Source organism: Armigeres subalbatus, chromosome 3, assembly GCF_024139115.2.
Source record: "Armigeres subalbatus isolate Guangzhou_Male chromosome 3, GZ_Asu_2, whole genome shotgun sequence".
NCBI lineage: Eukaryota > Metazoa > Arthropoda > Insecta > Diptera > Culicidae > Armigeres > Armigeres subalbatus.
In genome coordinates this window covers 112,030,332-112,051,086 of record NC_085141.1, presented here as the reverse complement: position 1 = coordinate 112,051,086, position 20,755 = coordinate 112,030,332, and the positions used below count along the sequence as shown (strand labels likewise).

Genomic DNA, 20,755 nt, shown 5'->3' with positions numbered 1-20,755 from the left:
CTGCAAGTCCGAAGCTGTCACTTTCATAGAAGAACTGTCAATTGACGATAAAATCAGCTGTTTTTAAACGTCTCGTGAAAAGGCCCATATAACTTCGACCCAACTAAATATAATATATCAAGCAAAATTTTTCATAACGACGTATGTAACAAAAGTAAACAAAACGAGGTTTTTAATACAACGTGACAATCACACGCGGCTTTATATAATACGCATCGATTTTACTGATTTCAGATCTTAAAATTCTTTAATTCAATCTTTTTACGAATCGACGTATGTCAAAAATCAATTTTTGAAGTCTCACTGTTACATACGTCGCTTTAACATATGGGAACTAAGAGCGACCTATGTACCAAAAAAAGCAAAACAAAACAAAACTGCAGTTGCGTCAATCGTGCACTATAGAGATGAGTGACGTTTAGCGCTCGCACACTAATGTGCACTTCGGCATGTGTAAAAACATGTTTGTTTTCCTTCTGCTCATAACCTCAAAAATGATCGGGTCATCACAATGATTTCAAAAGAGTCGAAAAATATATGGAAATTTACTCATTTTTACCCAATCTTTGCTGAGTTGCACCATCTAGGAGTGTTTGTTTTCCTTTTATCGCCACTTACACATTCGGACGTGAGAATCTCAATGGAAAACCGACCAATGTACACCACAGAGAAAAAAAAAGTTGGGATTCCAACATTTTCTTATATTTATTTTAAGAATATGAGAAATTTGGTAATTTTAAGAGCTAAAACTTTTTAGTCAAATGCTGAATTGATTGATTTGAAAGTTTTTCTTCAGTCTTAAATTCTTGTTTTAACAGTCAAAACTCTTAGAACGAAATTTGTAAAATAATTAAACCAACCCCAACATTTCACATTTTTGGCAACACTGTCAGAAAAAAAAATGTAACTGGCAGCCCACGACTATGCGTCAGTGACAGTTGCAAAGAAAACGAGAAGGCACTTCCCAATATCACCAGAAAAGTAATTTGAAATTTAATAGTAATTTATTGATAAATTCATAAAAACTGATTCCCAGGTCACGTACGAGTACGAAAATTGTTCACCAGACGCGAGTGTTCTAGATTCGGTGAGTTAAAGGCTCCGATTCCTCCGGACACTGGACTTTTGGGCGCTTCTACCCGGGACCGCATTCATTGCATTATTTGACTTCCTCATCGATGTACGAGCAACCATCGAATTCTGCCTATTGGCGCCATCGACCACTAATAATGACCATTAATAATTATTGATGCTTATTCGGTCCTCTGCAGATAAAGTAAATACTGTAAGACCTTAATTTGAGTGTTTTACTTAATATTTTTTTCACGTTATAGTGGTTCCGTCGTCGGTCGGGTTGAGGAATGCGTATCATGCAGCTGGTTCACTCGAGGAGACTCGGTACTCTCGTCACGATCCGGCAAAATTGCGGGGTTGCACAATTGGGAGATTCATGGGACACAACAGGAACAACCAGTTTCTTCGGGTTCGGATTTGGATTAATAATAGTATTCTATGAAATATGCTGTATTTATAAAACATAATAAAGGGAAAAATGATGATTTCTGCATAAATAAAATTTTATTTTTAGCATTCATGGGTAAAAATCAAGGAAAAATCCACTTGTTGTATTAAAAGCTCACACCACTTGTTATACTGAAAGATAACAAGTTGATTTCAATGTAAAATACACATTTAGTCTTGAGAAGAAAATGTTGGTTTGAAAAGTCGGCTCTTGTTAACGTTCTTATCGAAGTGACAATTTTTGCATTGGTGGATTTAACAATCTAATACTTTCTACTGAAAATCACTAACTAATTTTCTCAATTTTACCAACGTTTTTTTACTTTTACCAACGATTTTTTTTTGTGTTGCAGCATACCGGTGTATGTATAATTTTATCGTTTTTCACAGTGAATTTGAATGAACTGAGATTTGATGTGAAGCACGCTTATTACGTGTCATGTAATGACGCATGCCAGCGGAAAAAAGTATTGAAAAAAGATTTAGTTTTAAAACAGTTTTAGAAAAAGTTTTGTCAACTTTCTGCAAAGGATTTCTCGAATCCTCATAATTGTTACATACGTCGTTATGAAAAATTATGCTTGATATATATTACACCGACAAACCGACGTGCCTTCCCATATACAGTTCTTGAAATTTCTTGGCAATTACTCTCCTTTCATTACCTAGCTCCATCTGTGCGATGGTTTACACAACAGCTCTCACAAATGTGCGGGCAAATTTGGTCATGCACTCTTTAATTTATTTCATCAGCTTCCACATAATAATCAATATTCGATATTATAAATATCAAGAGTTTTATGATAGGATTCGTTAGCCAAATGAAAAACATTCGATTTTCAAAAATGTGTGTAATGATCGTAAAGACTTAAATGTCGATTTAAGCATCGAAAAAGATTTTCTATTACTTGGTTATTTTTATCTTCATCGCTGTGTAGATTGTTTGAAACGTGCATATAATGTTTACGTCCACCAGCTGGTGGATTGCGCGCATTTTGCTTTTTCTTTTTCTTGGCTTTTTCTATCAAAAGAACGTTAATGCCAGTAATGACAGAACGAGTTACTACACTCGAAGTAAAACTATTGTAATTTTTTTTGCCAATTTTGGAATCAGAGAGGCCCGTCGGTTTGTCGGTGTATATTATATATTATATAGGCGAATTCGAGAAGGATCCAGTGGTAGAGTGCGCTGCGAGAGTTTGGGAGAAAAGTCGTCAGAAGCGATTATTTACATGCAAAATCAAATTTTCTCCATAAAATTTACTTTACTTTTTGGTATATTGTCTCATGTTTTCCACTGGCAATGGATTCTTACAGTCTTTAAGCAGCTGTTGAAGACAAATCCCACCCAAATAAGTCACGAATTAAAAATCCGGGAATTCATAACCAAGATTGTGCGGTGGAGGCACTGCAAGAGATGTGCTGTTTAATGTGAAAAATTATATGCAAGCACCCACCGGATGGAAGCTCATCCCAAAGAAAACAAAATTTTCTTCCAATTTGCGACTAAATTTGCTTTCATAAATGATTGGATTAACCAGAAAACGCGAAAACCGTACTACCTCCTAATGCTGCCAATGCACTTTTTTGGCCAACGACACTTTTTTCGTGGTTCTTGTGACGACCACCAGATGTCGAAATGATCGACGAGCTTTACTCAAATTCGCCTATTATAACAAATTCGATTTTTTATTTATTCACTTGTCATAAGACGAGTTTGTACAATCCCATTTAATTCCACCACTTAATTGTACCTTGACAGATACGTATTTCGACCTCAACAGTAAGGTCGTCTTCACTCTTCAGATTGTGTGAGATAGGGATGCCACCGGGCTGATAGCGATATAATTCAACCGTCTCCGCTCGTCTATGGAATATAGTGTCTACACGCAAAACATCCTTGCTTTTATATCAATCTTGTTGTTTTGGCGCCAAACGGACGAAAATAACGAAAATAAACTTCAAAAAATGATCACACTCTCTCTTTTGTACACGTTTGATGGATCGCGCCGTTTGTTTTTTCATTCGAAACCTGTACTTTCCTGACGAGGCTGAAGAGTCAGTGTTCTGTGTTGAGTTTTGTGAAGAGTTGTTGAGTCTGAATATTATATCAATTTCTCGTGCAAAATATAAACCTCGGAGGAAATGGATGCCCAAAACCTTCCGTACGTGGCCGAATACGCCAAAAGTGGTCGTGCGTCGTGTAAACTGTGTAAAAACAAAATTGATAAGGACGTGCTCCGCCTTGGGGCGATGGTCCAGTCGGCTTTCCACGATGGCAAGCAGGCACAGTGGTACCATGACAAGTGCTTCTTCCAGAAATTACGACCGACTACCGAGGGTGACATCGCCCACTTTGAAGGGCTCCGTTATGAGGACCAAGAGGAGCTGCGGAAGAAAATCGGTAAGTTGTAAGCGGCTCCGACAGCTAGCTCTGGTTATGATGGCTGTGGAAATAATATTCGGTTGTCTTTGATATTTCAGCCGCCCTGGGAAGTGGGGTGGTTGCGGCGCCAGCCGGAAAAGGAAAGGGTAAGAAGCGTACCGCCGAACAGAGCATGGCTCTGAAGGATTTTGGGGTAGAGTACGCATCATCCGGTCGAGCCATGTGTCGCGGATGCGAAATAAAAATCCTGAAGGATGAAGTCCGTATTAAGAAGGTGGACTACACAACGGAGGTCGGAATGAAGTACGGCGGCCAAGCGCTATGGCATCATGCAGAGTGCTTTTCAAAGGTATGTATTGAATGGTTGTAGGCTGTTTTCACATTTTATTTGCAACTGCTGCAAGGGGTAAAACAATGATTTGGGTTGTTGATTAAGTATGAGAGTTTGTTCGTTTCGCAGCTTTTCGATACTTTTTAAGTTGGGCCAGCAATGTTATACTTTTACTGGCATAATAATCGGACACTATCCTGGTTTAGAATGAAATATGTCGTTTTTATAACATGGAACGTAAAATTTGGTTCCTCAACAATGGTTTTATGCAACCAAGAGATATTTGGACTGCGAATCCTGGAAAAGGAATGGGTTTTATAAACACACAATTCTGCCGGACTGATGTAGTTCTAGTCTAGAGTCTAGCCCAGTTTGTTTCGTTTAGCATTTCCATTTTATCCCATCATTACGAGCATTCGTACAAACTCCTTAAGGAGGCATTACAGGTGCATCTGTTTGAAACCAGAATGAAACGCGACAGGAAGCACTTAACAGCCATGCGGAATCGTTTTATTCATTTGTTTTGCTAGAGTTCAGTAAAATTTCACCAAAAATATCAACACATTTAAGTTTAGCAAAATTTTGCTGATTCTTGAAATTTGTGATCGGCCCAAATCTCGACCTTAACTGATTCACATATGTCGTGATATGAAGCTCTATAATACGCCAGGCATAGGTGTAAAGGCATAGGTAACAAATGATTTTTTCATGAAAAGTACCTACCTTATAAGAAAACCCGCGTTAGATGTCTTTCGCGATATACAAATTACTGGCGATTAACTTCATGCTGTTTTTTGTGCACACGTAAGAGTGCTTGGATTCTAGCAGGGACGGAACGAATTAAGAACGAACAAAATACAACCAGCTCGAACAGCATTCAAGAGAAACTGTCAGGAGCTACATAGATGAGTCATTGCTGTTTAGTGATGAATTCAAATCACTCTTATAAAGATTAAATGAAAAAAAAGTTATTGCTGATAGTGTAGATTTAATTACGTTACGTAATTCCACTCCATATCAAATTCCTTTATACTCTTCTTTGACCTGATCTAAAGTTTTATAATTAGCAGGCTACCTTTGATCAATAAAATTACGATTCAAATAGGGGAACTATTCCGTTTTCCATCTCACTGAACATATATTCATCTCATCGCAAAACAGAGAAATACAACACCAATCTTTTCGCTTTTTTTTTTGCTGATATGCGTGCTCACTGCTGAAAAAAAAAATAACAATAAAAATAATAACACAAAAAATAACAAAAAATAATAAACAAAAATAAATTACAAATACAATACCTTTTCTTGCTTTGTATTTGATGGGATAGAAATGGGAGCTATGAGATGAAGTGCCGAACAAGGGCCCCGTACGCCTGTCACTGGCGATCAAAGCTCGTGTACTCTGCATCGAAGCTTAGAACCGGTATTAGGGCGCAATCGTTAATGCGAACATATTTATGTTCGGTTCATTTTCATTCATTTATTTAGTCTACATCTAAACAGATAACACTGAATCAACAATTTGACGCCACGATGCACGGTTCGAGGCCGCATCTCTCCATCCTCGGATACGCCCCACGCTCGCCAAGTCGTTTTGCACCTGGTCTGCCCATCTCGCTCGCTGCGCTCCACGCCGTCTCGTATCTACTGGATCGGAAGCAAACACCATTTTTGCAGGGTTGCTATTCGGCATTCTTACAACATGTCCTGCCCATCGTACCCTTCCGGCTTTAGCTACCTTCTGGATACTGGGTTCGCCGTAGAGTTGGGCGAGCTCATGGTTCATTCTTCGCAGCCACACACCGTCTTCTTGCACACCGCCAAAGATGGTCCTAAGCACCCGTCTCTCGAATACTCCGAGTGCTTGCAAGTCCTCCTCGAGCATTGTCCATGATTCATGTCCGTAGAGGACTACCGGTCTTATTAACGTCTTGTCCATGACACATTTGGTGCGGTGGCGAATCTTTTTTGACCGCAGTTTCTTCTGGAGCCCGTAGTAAGCCCGACTTCCACAGATGATGCGCCTTCGTATTTCACGACTAACATTGTTATCAGCCGTTTGCAAGGATCCGAGGTAGACGAATTCCTCGACCACCTCGAAGGTATCCCCGTCTATCGTAACACTGCTTCCCAGGCGGGTCCTGTCGCGCTCGGTTTCGCTCATAAGCATGTACTTTGTCTTTGACGCATTCACCACCAGTCCAGCTTTTGTTGCTTCACATTTCAGGCTGGTGTACAGTTCTGCCACCTTTGCAAATGTTCGGCCGACAATGTCCATGTCATCCGCGAAACAAATAAATTGGCTGAATCTATTGAAAATCGTACCCCGGCTGTTACACGCGGCTCTCCGCATGACACCTTCTAGCATAATGTTGAACAACAGGCACGAAAGTCCATCACCTTGTTGTAGAGTAACAGAAAAGTAATGGAGAAATAAAAAGAATGATAAAATAAATACATCTTTTGTTAAATCAATTGCTATCATTGACTTAGAACATAATTTCAAAACACTGCAGCTACAGCACTTTGCATCTTTTTCAAGTAAAGTTGGCAATCAGGTTTGCGGAAACGCGAATTCGGGACTTTTCAAACTTTTGAAAAAAGCTCACCGTTTACGTTTTTTACTTTTCCGTCACAAGCTTCAAGGTAGCGTTCTTATTTGCGTTTCTATCATCCCGGAAGAAGAACAAAAAAAAAGAAAGAAAGGAATTCATTCTGTGTACGAATTTTGAGGCGACAACAAGTGTTCTTTTCGCTGTCCTGCTGAACCGGATTTTTGATACGACACTTGTCTTAGTCCCCGGTGCGATTCGAACGACTGGAGTGTTCGCCCGAAATCTTCACACAGTTTTGCACACCATCCACCGTTGCTTTGATCAGTCTGGTAAGCTTCCCAGGGAAGCTGTTCTCGTCCATAATTCTCCATAGCTCTACGCGGTCTATACTGTCGTATGCCGCCTTGAAATCAACGAAAATATGGTGCGTTGGGACCTGGTATTCACGGCATTTTTGAAGGATTTGCCGTACAGTAAAGTAGCGGACACTACAGCTTCCGTGGCTGCCACGTTAGCCACTTGGGTGTTGGATGAATCCCTTTGATTTTTGAGTACAGATGGCTGGTTGCCCCCAGCAACTGCTGCCACCTTGGATTCTTTCTCTTTCCCCTGCTTAAAACATACTAGGGTATGGTGTCGACCCTTGCAGTTCTTACAGGAGAATTTTGATTGGCATTCCTTGGCATGGTGCCCCGTCCTGAAGCAGTTCCGACAAAGTCCATGAGATTTCAGTAGACTGTCCCTGTCCGATACCGTCATTCGATGAAACTTGTTGCACTGATAAAGAAAATTATGTGACGAACAGACAACGCAGCGTCCCCTAGACGCCTGGGTAGAGCTATAGCTGGCCTTCACCGTTAATTGCTTCACCTTCGAGTACTGCTGAATTTGACCGGCACCCCTAGTGTCGGTAGATTTTGCCGGGAGGCTGTCCAAAACCTGGGGTGGCATTGCGCATCTCGAATCGAATCACTCGATTCGTACGTTTTTGTATTCGTTTCGAAAAAATTGCGGCATTATGTATTTCGTTCGACTTCATTCAGTCGCAGTACAAGATTTCGAATGGTGTTGTACTAGCTCAATCGAGTATGTTCTGTCAAATAAAATGTAAACAGAGAGAATGAGAGATAGCTGTCTCCGTGTTTAGTATGCCCACTGGAGAGACAACCTTCAGCGCATGGCGAATGTGAGTAAACAGAGAGAATAAGAGTAATTTCATCTGCGTGTAGCATGCAGATGATGGATGAATGATGGAAAGGCATCCTTCAGGGCATGAATTGACAGTTAATTTATAAACAAGCAAATTGTGCTCAGTGACTATACAAAGCAATATTATTCATTGAGCAACATTATGCCGATACGATATGTTTTGTAAATTGAGATATTGTTACGACACAAATTATAAATTTTATGTTTATTCGAGTTTATGCCACAGATCCAATTTTGAGCTAAATAATTTAAAGCCAAAGAAGGCTTCGAAAATAAATTACTTTGATGTTTCCATGTGTTTTAGCTAAATGCACTTGGGTCATCTCTTGCGCGTTTTTTCTTTATCTAACTCAACTTTTTTTTACGTAGATTTTGGAATATACACGTTTTCACGCAGATTTTCCCCATAGATTTTTCACGCGGTTAATCGAAATCGTTAAGAAATACGTGGAAACTGAAAAAACAAGTTAAAGTCGTTTTTAGGCGGATTTCGGGATAATCAGAGATTGCATATTGTCAGGAAACTATAAAAGTAGATATACTTATGACATTCTTTCCTTCAAGATTCAATAATGAAACATTTATTCTCTTCCCGTAGAGAAATAATAACAAATATAAATAAAAACTTTCAGCAAGAAATGACTCTCGAACAACATTCGAAAGCTATAAAGGTGACGAGTGTTTTTCATTCGACTTGAGTCGTTTTGCCTTTCTCGTACAACTAAGTTGTACCGAAAGGCTATCATTTCACTCCAAAATCGAACTTTTGATAGAAGTCCCGGAGACCCATAGTGTTATATACCATTCGACTCAGCTCGATGAGCTGAACAAATGTCTGTCTGTCCGTGTGTGCGTGTGTGTGTGTGTATGTGTGTGCGTGTGTGTGTGCACAAAATGCCATAAAAAACATTAGCCAAATTTTCACATAGAAACTCTTTATCGATTTTCTTGCAACAAGTTGCATCCGACAGAGACTAAAACGCTGTTGATCACTATTGAATTTCATAATAATTGCATATTGCAAAAAATAGATAATATTAAAATAGTGATGAGACATAGTCACATAGAACAATAATGTGTTATGAAAAATGCCTTGCATCTATGAATATTTTATCCGTGGCTTCCCATTAAGAGTTTCATCGTACTATAAAGATGCTCGTGTTGCACGCATTTAGGCGTAAGTATGCTCTTCGTTCAGTTTCATAGTACTATGTACATAGTACTAAATTGTCCGAAAGTCAAAATTCGAACATAGGAAATTCCAGAAACTTTTGGCAGCGCCATTTGTCGTCTACTAGTGTAAATTGTTTTTATCATATCAGACGGTGTAACTGTTTTTCCTTTCTTGTACATCATCGAGGTGTAGGCGTAAAGGCTAGATTTATTACCTTTTAGCGCGAGAAAGGCACCTTCACCGCTAGGTGGATTAATCTGGGTTTTTCAGTGTGCTATCGAGTCTCCATAATGCCAAAACATCTCGTTATTCTTGTACCTCGTCGAGCATACTCGAACGATGAGTCGTTTTCGAGATCGAATCAAAACCCGTAATGCCAAACATGTTCGACTCGATAGAATTACGTTCGAATCGAGATGTACAATGCCACCCCTGGATTCGACGCCGCAGAAACTCGAATAAATCCTCCAAGGTATCCTGCGGCTTCCCCGATGAGACCTCTTCCCACCCCGTACGCGTAACTGGATCCAATCGTGCTGTGAGGATGTTCACAAAGAGAAGATCCTTGTACTCGTCCGGCTGGACGACCTGGTCGAGTGTGTGCACGATTCGTTCAAAGCCTTCAACCAGGGTGTTGTGAAGGTCTACACTTGATTCCTTCGAGAGTGTGGGCAGTTTGAAGAGAGCTTGTACCCGCCGCTTTCTTAGCTGCTTGATGTTATTATAGCGCTTTAACAGCAAATCCCACGCCACTTGATAATTGGCTTTTGTGATTGGAAGCGGATCAATAAGAGCCTTGGGTTCTCCTTGAAGACAGCCCTTCAAGTAATGAAGTTTTTCCGCTTCCGGTAGATCCACCTTCCAGTGGATGAGCGACGTGAATAGGTCGCGAATACTCAGCCACTCGTCGATGTCTCCGTTGAACGTCTGCAGCTGGATCTGCAGCAAACGTACGTGATCGACAATTGCTGAAGCCCCATCTCCACCTCGATTCGGCTGTTCCAGAACCTGGGGTTTCTGGAACGATTTGATCTTGTCCATTAGGAAGGATTTGATCTCATAATATCAATCGCTGAATTCCCCATGAGCGAAGATCTCCACCATAGTAGCACTGTAGCTCTCCCACAGCTCGTCGAGTTTTGCAATACGTACTTCCACCTCGGTAGCAGTATTGGCATCAGAAAATGCCTCGGTGAACCGCTGAATGTCGTTGAAGGACAGTTGAGTTGCCTTCAGCCTCGCTGTCAATACCCTCATCGACGGCGCCTTGGAAGTTGATGCTCCAGCGGGTGGTGCCATGTTGCCGTCGTCACAATGGTGATGTTTAGGAAGAGAGAGGTACGGTGTAGTATACTGCGAGAGGCCTAGCTTCGCCAGGCATGTACTATTTTAATTTACCCGGAGAAACGAAACGAAAGATCCGATAGTCGTGGGTGTTCCTATAGTTGCGGTTTTTTGGCAAAATCTACGAATTGAACGCAGCAACCTATGTAGTCCATCTTTTTGTTGATATGTCAGTAGACGAAATAAAAGGAAACAGGTTTGGATTTCCCTCAAAATCGGTAAAGTATCACTAAAATACCTTATCCTTTTCTCGGCTTTGCACCAATAGTTGCGGTAGTGTACCCATAGTCGCGAGTTCCATAAGAAAATAATGGAAATCGCAACTATAGGAACACGAAATAAAAAATAACGCAACTATTGGAACACTGCACCAATAATTGGAGGTACCATTTTAGGTGGCAATAATGGATTCTGCTGCAATTTCAACACTTTTCGGATGAAATATGTTTAACTATTTTTCTTATACACTCTTGAGGTAAGTGCAATGAAGTATAGACTTGATGAAAAGCAAGAAATAGTGGTGGAACGTCCTTAGTTCCTCCACTATTGGGTCTTTTACCCTAGTAGGCAGAGTGCAGGCCTAGCTTCGCAAGGCATGTACTGCATTAATTTACCCGACAAAACAGGAAGTGATACTCTAAGTTCAATCAATCAATCAGTCATACAAACAGCCTTGCGTTCAGTTCCACATAAAATGTCACATAAAATCGTCAAAACTCGAACAGAACCAGTTATGGATGAAGAGGAGAGAATTTGGTGTAGAATCCAAAAAATATGGCTTCGGCCAGGCATATACTGCGGCAACTCACCACAGGAAACAGTTACAGCACTGATCAATCCACCAAATGTCCACAGAAAACACCCCGAATACAATCGAATCCAACTTATAGCAATCCAAACTCAAAGATGGTGGAGCCCAGACGGGCAACAGGGCTCAGTGGTCAGAGAGGTAAAACGAAGAGGTTTTGTCTAAATTAAAATGGTGTAATATTATTGATCTTGCTTCGGCAGTACACTAAATTCCTAATTTACCTGGACAAAAGTGATGCGATGCCTCCTCTCTGTGCTGAAATCCTTTGCACCGGGTAGAAGTAGCTCGAGTTCTCCCGGTTTGGTATGCCAATCAATGTTCAGTTCGGTTTATCCTATTCCGAACCAGGATAGCCAGTCGTCGACTTGTCCACCAGTAATTATGCCCGATGTCCGCCAGTTAGATAGCTAGTCGATGGCCTTCTCAAATTACTCGATGATCCATGAATTGTACACGCCTATGGTTTTTCCCGAATGTTGACGCCAGTTAGGGTAATTGCATTCGATCACCATAAAATGTCCACTTTCGATCGTATCCACTCCAAACCGTCCGTTTGGTTCACGTTCAAGTCACCAGGTCACGGAAGATAACAGATGTTAGTAGGTTGTAAGATGCCTAGCTTGGCTGGACATTCAAGCTCTATCTGGAATAAGGGCGAATGTCGCAAGAGAGAATTCTCTTCGCCGACTTCCCCTCTTTTAAAATAAAGTGACAAGCAGATGATTTCGTTGCGGTTTTTCCCCTCAGAACGAAAGAAAACAATGAAAGCTTGCATTCTGAGGTGATAAACCGCGATGAAATCCACTGCTTGTCACTTTTATTTAAAAGAGGGGAAGTCGACGAAGAGAATCCTCTCTTGCGACATTCGCCCTTTTACCAGATAGAGCTTGTTATATGTTATATGCGAATTATATGCGAAGCAATGGGTTCACTAACCTGCACAAAACTCTATTCCGATGAAGTCCAAGCCAAACCGATGGCGGTCATCCGCGATGGCGATCCACAAAATGCTAAATCCTTAAGCGCGCAATTCCCTATATGCGAAGCAATGGGTTCACTAACCTGCACAAAACTCTATTCCGATGAAGTCCAAGCCAAACCGATGGCGGTCATCCGCGATGGCGATCCAAAAAATGCTAAATCCTTAAGCGCGCAATTCCCTTCAATGGAACAAAGCCTCCGATTATTACCCTGTGTGCTGGCGCTCTTGCCTCCTATGTATTCCAAGCCTCAATGAAATCAATTGTTCTCCTGTGGGATGGCGCCAACTATCCAAAGTTGATGGTGTTCTAATGGCCGGTTCTTGCCTCGTTCCAGTGTCGTCAGCTTCCTCAGTTCCTGATTCCGGCAGTCCTTATCCGGTTCGACGGACTAGAATGTTCGGGAACTGGCCAATTACCTTCGAAAATAAGCTCAGTTGGATGGATTCCAATCCCCGACATCGAATGTTGTTGACTCCAGTGTAGAAAGGGTTGATGATGGTGCACACAGAGCACGTTATACTGGTTGGCTGGCACACAGACCGATATGAAGTCAATCACCGTAACAAATTAGGAACTAGCACGATTTTTAGATAGGATAACACTTTATTTTTACGTTCACAATGCACAACATGCTTAAAAACTATTTAACTATTTCCTCCTAACTCTAACACGGTTCTAAACTTAAGTTAATTCAATTTGCCACACAAACACTATCGATTGGATGTGGATCGTTCGCGGAGCATGCTGACCGGTGATCTAGTTGAAGTGGACTAACTGTCGGTACGTATCGTCCAGTCCTGCGAGGGAGATTCAGATTAAAAGAATATGAATGTCAGTGCAGACCTAACTTTAGTTGTCATGAAACGTCACCGCAGACCTAGCTGAAAATGTTTAATAAATGGGGAGTATCGATATTGATCATTTGCTTGAAAAGTATAAAAAGCAGAAAATTATATTGAACATTATCAATCTATATTTGAAACGACGGTTGTTGAACAAAAAAAAAGCCTATTTAATACAATTGAACTGTGAAACTCGTTTGAAAATGGTGTCCATTGTAAAGATAAAAGAAGACGTCTAGGATACATCTTCTTGCAATAATTTCCTTTGTTTATCGCCTAAATTCATTATCTGCATCGCTCGTTTCACGTTCTTGAAAGTCAACCCAATCCGCAGCTACAGTAATTTTTTTTTTCGTTATTTTAATCGTGAATAGTCGGATTTTGACGATTTGAAAAAATCTGTACAGTGTTCGTCGTCAGAATCTGGCATATATGGTGAAAGAATGGAAGAGAGATTTCGCTTTGCAACTTCCGTCTTTTCCCACCCGTTATGAAACAAGCTACTTCGAAATGCAAAAGAAAACAAAACACATTTGCCAACATGAATAATCAATCCTTGCCAACCATTTCTTTAAGTTTCTTCAAAATTCTTCTTATCAAATTTTAAAAGTTTTCTTATGAACCATCGATAGCGATAGATGTCGTTTCATGAAGAATTTTAAATTACTCAAAAAAATGCAAAGGATCTTTTCCAAAATATCGATACCGTTAAAACGGTATGATTTTTCACCGTTATACTTTATCGATATGTCAGAATTTTTGATAAAAACTTTAATTTTAGGTTCTTCAGAGGAACATCGAGAGTTATCTTTTATGCAGATTTTTATTTATTTATTTATTTGCTTAATCGTTTATCGAACCTGGAAGAAAGAATTCTGTAGAACCTTTGCTCAGAGATCTTAATCATTAGACCACAATGTAGTTTTGATTGGTAATAGCTAAATTGCATTAACATTCTATCCCATATAATTTTCATTCAAATATAATCAATATGTAGGGGAATTATTTTCCTTACCCCAAAACATCAATTACCGGCAATGTCCTTGTGAAATGGTTCTTCATGACGACAAGGCTATCTCTTCATAATCAAAAAGCTAATGTCGATAACGGAGATAAACAAACGCCAAAATACCGATGATTCGATGAACAAAAAGGGATAAAGGTGTAGTGGTGATCATTTATGAAATTATTTGCCAAAATATATCATTGCATTGATATCATACTTTACGAGAATTTAGATAACGATTCATTGAAATTTATATCATTATTAGGAATAAATTAGTGTGAAAAAATATCGACAAAATTATTAAATTTTATATAAATGACTTTGAATGAGTCGAGATAGATGCTGACAAGAGATTCGTTATTTTATTTATACTGAATTTAATCCACTGCATTTTGTGATTCCCTCCATATGGAAGCGAAAAACGACTATGTTCCGGACACTTCTTAATTCAATACTCCGGGAGAGAGAGTTTCACGACACACTTCATATTTCAAATTCCCGCACTCGAAACGTTATATGAAACTTGAGAAAGTCATTCACCGGCTTCAATGAAATCAACGAAAACATCGATGACACGCAAAACAAAAATTGGTCAGTCCGTGTGACGCTTGCTTTGGTATATTTTGCTCGTCGATAATTTTCTTGCGTCATGACTTTTAATTTTATTGTTATTTCGTGTGTAGTATCTGGATCTCCCTCCCAGGTCCAGTCCATCAGTCCTCCGTTTCGCGATGCGATGATTTGTGTCAGTTGCCTTTAACCTTTTGTCTGTGCTCTGGGGTCAATATGACCCCAGGCCACTTTGAGTGGCTGCCATTTTTTTAGTTTTCAACCGATTCTCCTAATTTTTGGTAGTTTGGTAAAACTCGCCGAGATCTGTCTCCTAGGTGTAAATTCGCTTGAAAAATCTTGAAAATATGCGCTACAGTGTACTTTTTTCAAAAAACTTACGTTGTCTGTGCTCTGGGGTCAAATTGACCCCAAATGGAAATTGCTATAACTTTTTTAATGTTTGGCCAGTTTTGGATTTTTGGGGCTGTTTTGACAGATAATTTAATCATCTTTCAGGTCGTTACCAAAGATTTACTATAGGTGGGCGGGTACATCGCGGGGAGGGGTTTTGGTAAAAAAGGGTACAAAAACAGTGATTTTCATGCTTATTTTACTTATATCTGAAAATCCTACCCATTTTGAACTGCACCTTTTCAAAAAGGTTATGCAGGAAGGCGTGTGCTTTGACATGAGGCATTGGTAAGTTTAGAGCTTGGTCGTTAGGTGGCGGTAGATTCATTATTTTAGACTACTCAAGTAATTCCGATATATGGAATTTTCCTCATTGTAAATATTCTTATCGTACAAATTTGAAATTTGTAAAAATGACGTTTTTAACAAAGTTCGTCTAGTGAGAATGCACTGTCATGTGACGGAATAAATAATTAGGAAATTTACAAATAGGCGGCGCTAGTGTACTTGCAATATTCTTGCATGTTTGAAATATTGCTTTAGCTTGAGATCCCTCATACCTACACCCAAGTTGTATTCGGCAACATTGTTCAGGATATCCAGGACTACAAAGCGGTGCTCAATATAATGAGCACTTCTTCCAAGATGCGGCGCTAGTGAGCTGTTATATTTGAGTATATTGCTCCATGTGAGATCTGATGTATTTTGGTTTGTAGCATTTTTGGCAAACATGAATGTTGTGGTAGTGTTCATCAAAAGTTTTCTTTGTATTCAACCTGTGCAGTTCAAAATGGGTAGGATTTTCGGATATAAGTTAAATAATCATGAAAAATCACTGTTTTTGTACCCTTGCTCACTAAAACCCCTCCCCGCGATGTTCCCGCCCACCAAGAGTCAATCTTTGGTAACGACCTGAAAGATGAATAAATTATCTTTCGAAACAGCCCCAAGACTCCAAAATCGGCCAAACAATAAAAAAGTTATAGCAATTTCAATTTGGGGTCAATTTGACCCCAGAGCACAGACAACGTAAGATTTTTTGAGCACAGACAGAAGGTTAAGAGAGATTCTCACCGAGAGATATGATCATTACCCGGTCCTCCTTATCACTCCTAGGGCCGCGATGACGATGACGATGACCGTTGAGCGTGATGATAGCGGAGATAGTGGAGCGTTCAGATAGGTAGGGAGAGCGTACAGCTCGGCTAACTGCGATGCCTAGCCACCCGAGTTGGCGGTGGACAGTCCGCACGGCGATCGTATTTAACAATTGCTGTGATGCCGTCGTCAAATGTATGGGAATTAGCTACAACTTGCCTTGCCAACGTCGATCGTTTGCTCTGATACGGCGACACATGGACGGGGACGGTCTTTGCTCTGCTGCTACGGAGTGGTGACATCAGGGTTGTAGTTCAACTCCTCAACACTCACTATTCAGTACTCACTTCCATTTCTCAGTATTCACTTCTCACTACTCTGTACCCACTTTGAACAACTCACTTCTCACCTCACTTGATAAGGAACCAAATTTCTATTGCCAAATAAATATAGCTTCAGAGCATGATGTAGTAAAATGTGTCTTTATTGCCCCGCTGATGATCTTTTAACATGTTTAGCTTTGCAAATAAAAACCATTTCCTCAAAGGTCAATATGCGAGAACGTTTTACATAGCTTATCGCTTGGGAGGATTTGATGAGCTTTATTGTAATTATGATTGTTGTCTGCACTTGTACTCTAATGATTAAGCGAGAGTTATGTCTCTCGTTTACTGATTTACTTTTTAAACTGATAACGAACCCCTGACCATGTACCCTTCTTTTGCGCTATACTTAATAATAAATAACCGATAAACTCACATTTAACTAAACAAATTCATCGGCATATTACAGATGGTAAAAAAAACTCTTTCAACATTGACGCACATTTTTTTTATCCCGCAGTTGCGATCCGAATTGGGGTACTACGAAAAAGGAGAATCGCTTCCTGGATTCGGCAACCTTAAGAAGGAGGACAAGGCAAAGATAAAAGAGCTTCTACCGGCAGTCAAACAAGAGGATGTTCCAGTCAAGAAGGTCAAGTCCGAAGTAAAGGACGAAGTGGACTCTGCCCAGGATGTCATCGATGAAAAACTTTACGCTCAGCAACAGAAAGCGTTCTTCAAAATTCGCGATAAGATTAAGGCAGATGAAATGAAGAAGAATGATTTGATTGACATTCTGTCCCGTAACAAACAGGCCATACCGGAGGGTTACGACGCCTGCTTGGAACGCGTATGCGACATTTTGACCTTCGGGGCACTTAAGCCATGTCCCAAATGCCAAGGACAATACGTTTTGCAAAAATCTGCATACATGTGTGAAGGCAACCTTACGGAGTGGGTGAAATGTTTGAATACTGACAAGGCGCCACCACGTGTTCCGACAAAGGTTCCATCTGAGCTGAAGAAAGCTTTTCCATTCTTGGAAAAGTACAAATCTGTGGTCAGTGTGAGAGTCATCAAATACGTACCGCCAAGTCTGAACACGACCATGAAGAAAGTAAAGAAGGAGGAAACTGAAGAACCAAAAGTAAAGCGTGAGAAACCACCACTGTACGAACTACAATTTGTCATTATTGGCAAAACAGAAACCCATAAAGACGAACTCAAGGATAAGATTCAGAAGCTAGGCGGTAAGGTAAGCACCAAAATCACAAATACGACAGCCGCTATCATCTCCACAGCCCATGAGGTTGAGCGGATGGGCTCTCGTATGCAAGAAGCAAAAGATCTGCAAATCCAAGTTGTTCCGGAAGATTTTCTAGAGGATGCCAAAGGCGGCGGTGCTTTGTCGTACATAACCAGCAAATCGATTTGTGACTGGGGTTCGGATCCGCACAGTCGCATCCCACAGGACGAAGAAAAGTCCAAATCGAAGAAGAGCATCTACACTAAATCGGTCCCATCGAAGATGACGCTCAAGCTCAAGGGTGGCTTGGCCGTCGATCCTGATTCCGGTCTAGATGACGTGGCCCATGTGTACAAAAAGGACAAAGAGGTGTTCAACTGTGTACTTAACAAAGTCGACATTCAATCGGACAAAAACTCGTACTTTAAGATGCAGATCCTGGTTGCAGATAAGGGCAACAAGTAAGTATTTGAACCATGCGTTTGTGTCTCTTTTTGGATAGGTACTTTCTTGAGATGCAATTTTTGAAGGAGGCTTCTTAATAATAGTTTTCATTATAAAAATTCTTTAATTAATATTCTATTTTATCCGTAGGTTCTGGTTTTTCCGCTCATGGGGTCGTATCGGTACGACCATCGGTGGTAACAAGGTGGAAAATTGCGATACATTATTGGATGCGATGAATTCTTTCGAGCACCATTTCGAGGATAAAACCGGTAACAATTGGACCGACTACCGCCATGGTTCTTTCCATAAGCATGCGGGAGCCTATTACCCGGTGGATATTGAATACAATAATGAGGAAACCAAATCGTTGGCCGAAAACAGTAATATTAAATCCAAGCTAGAGCCAGCAGTACAGGACCTGGTGCGAATGCTCTTCGACGTGGATATGATGAAAAAGGTGATGTTGGAGTTTGAGTTGGACATGGAGAAGATGCCACTGGGTAAACTTTCGCAAAAACAGCTGCAATTGGCAATGAAAGTTCTTACTGAGATATGCGATTTGATTTTGAACGGTGGAAGCAATCCTCAATTCATCGATGCTTCGAATCGCTTTTACACGTTAATTCCACACAACTTTGGGGTGGAAACTCCAACGGTTCTGGACACAGTCGAACAAATCAACGAAAAGCAGGCAATGCTGGACAGCTTGATGGAGATTGAAATTGCTTACAGTTTCTTGAAAACGGACACGGATGTCAAAAAGAACCCGTTGGACGCCCATTACGAGCAACTCAAAACGGAGATGGAAACGATCAAACGCGATTCAGAAGAATTCAAACTGCTCCAACAATACGTCAAGAACACCCATGCCGAAACGCATACGGCGTACGAATTGGAGATTGAGGATATTTTCAAAATCAAACGAAAGGGAGAAGATCGCCGGTACAAGCCGTTCAAAAAGCTGCATAATCGCAAACTTTTGTGGCACGGTTCTCGTTTTACCAACTTTGTGGGTATTCTGTCCCATGGTCTGAAAATTGCCCCACCGGAAGCGCCAGTTACGGGTTACATGTTCGGTAAAGGTATCTACTTCGCGGACATGGTTTCAAAGTCGGCCAACTACTGTTGTACCAGTCCATCGAACTCGACTGGGCTCATGCTGCTGTGCGAAGTGGCGTTGGGTGATATGGTCGAGTATAAGCAGGCACACTACGTTACCAAGTTGCCGAGTAACAAGCACAGCACCAAGGGTGTCGGTCGCACCCAACCGAACCCGAAGGAGGCCCATATCCGCGAGGATGGTGTAGAAATTCCGCTGGGTAAAGGCACTACACAAGATCCAAAAATGATGACCTCGCTGCTGTACAACGAGTACATTGTGTACGATGTGGCCCAGGTTAACTGCCAGTATCTTTTCAAGATGAACTTCAAGTATAAGTATTAAGAGTGTCGAAAGAATCAGGTAAGTCAATCTTCGCTCCCAAAATTTCCAATATGATATTTGTTCCTAAATGCCTAAGAAGTACAACATAACCGATTTGAAATCATATGAACGTTCCGTGAACATTTTTACTTGTTTCGTCGTGGAATTATTTGTTATCTTTTAATCGACTATAAACATTCAGTTCTGCTTATCACAGTTATGGCTATCTTTCAATTTCTCTAAAGCACTCCGAATGAATTGAACTAAAAAAACTTGAATTCAAAACAATTAGCTTGTTACACTATCATCTTCAATCACCATGTCACCTGTTGCGATATCGAAAGGTTCGTTTTCGCCATCTTTCGAGTCGATTAGCATCATGCGGATCTTGTCGGTTTGATGTTGTTCGTGCTGTTTGCGATGCTTCGTAAGGCCACTGCTTTTGATGAAACCTCTGCCGCATATATCACAACGGTGAGGTCGCTCACCTGTGTGGGTTCGCCTGTGAGCAGCCAAGTCTCCCTGTTGGTTAAACGGTTTTCCACAATCCTCGCACGAGAACGGCCGCTCTCCAGTGTGTGTTCGTTGGTGAATTTGCAGCAGAAAAACACGGGCAAAGGCGCGGTTGCAAATTGTACACACGTGTGGTTTCTCCTGAGTGTGAATGCGACGATGTACCTGTTAGCAAAGTTTGATGAAAATTAGAGTGTTTATTTCAGTAAGTCACAGTGGGGTAAGTAGGTAATATGGCCATTCAAATCAATGCGTTGGATGAGTAAAACATGAAACAATGAACCATTTCAACAAACGAGAGTAAAATATTTATAACCTGGCCCTGCCAAGTTTATCTTTTGCACAATATGTTTTGCATGTCAATAAATACGAATATTTTTTTCAGTCGGTTTTCAAAACATTTCCAATTAGTGCATTGATAAGTTGGTTTTCTCTATTAGACGAGCTCGGTGGTCTAGTGGCTACCGTTTCTGCCTTATAAGCAGGAGGTCGTGGGTTCAATTCCAGGCTCGTCCCTTTCCTACTTTGTATTTCTATCTTAGTGCTTTTGTGTTTCACGTTATACCATAAAGATTCCTTCT

General features: G+C 40.6%; 1 protein-coding gene across 1 annotated transcript; it reads left to right on the top strand.

Annotated features, from left to right (window-relative positions):
• Positions 1 to 3,484: 3,484 nt before the first annotated feature.
• LOC134224352 (poly [ADP-ribose] polymerase) lies at positions 3,485 to 19,877 on the top strand. Its single transcript, XM_062703680.1, has 4 exons — positions 3,485 to 3,925; positions 4,006 to 4,256; positions 17,066 to 18,252; positions 18,386 to 19,877. Exons 1-4 carry the CDS (start codon positions 3,667 to 3,669, stop codon positions 19,680 to 19,682), a joined length of 2,994 nt encoding a protein of 997 aa, XP_062559664.1. The 5' UTR covers positions 3,485 to 3,666; the 3' UTR covers positions 19,683 to 19,877.
• The last annotated feature ends 878 nt before the right edge of the window (positions 19,878 to 20,755 follow it).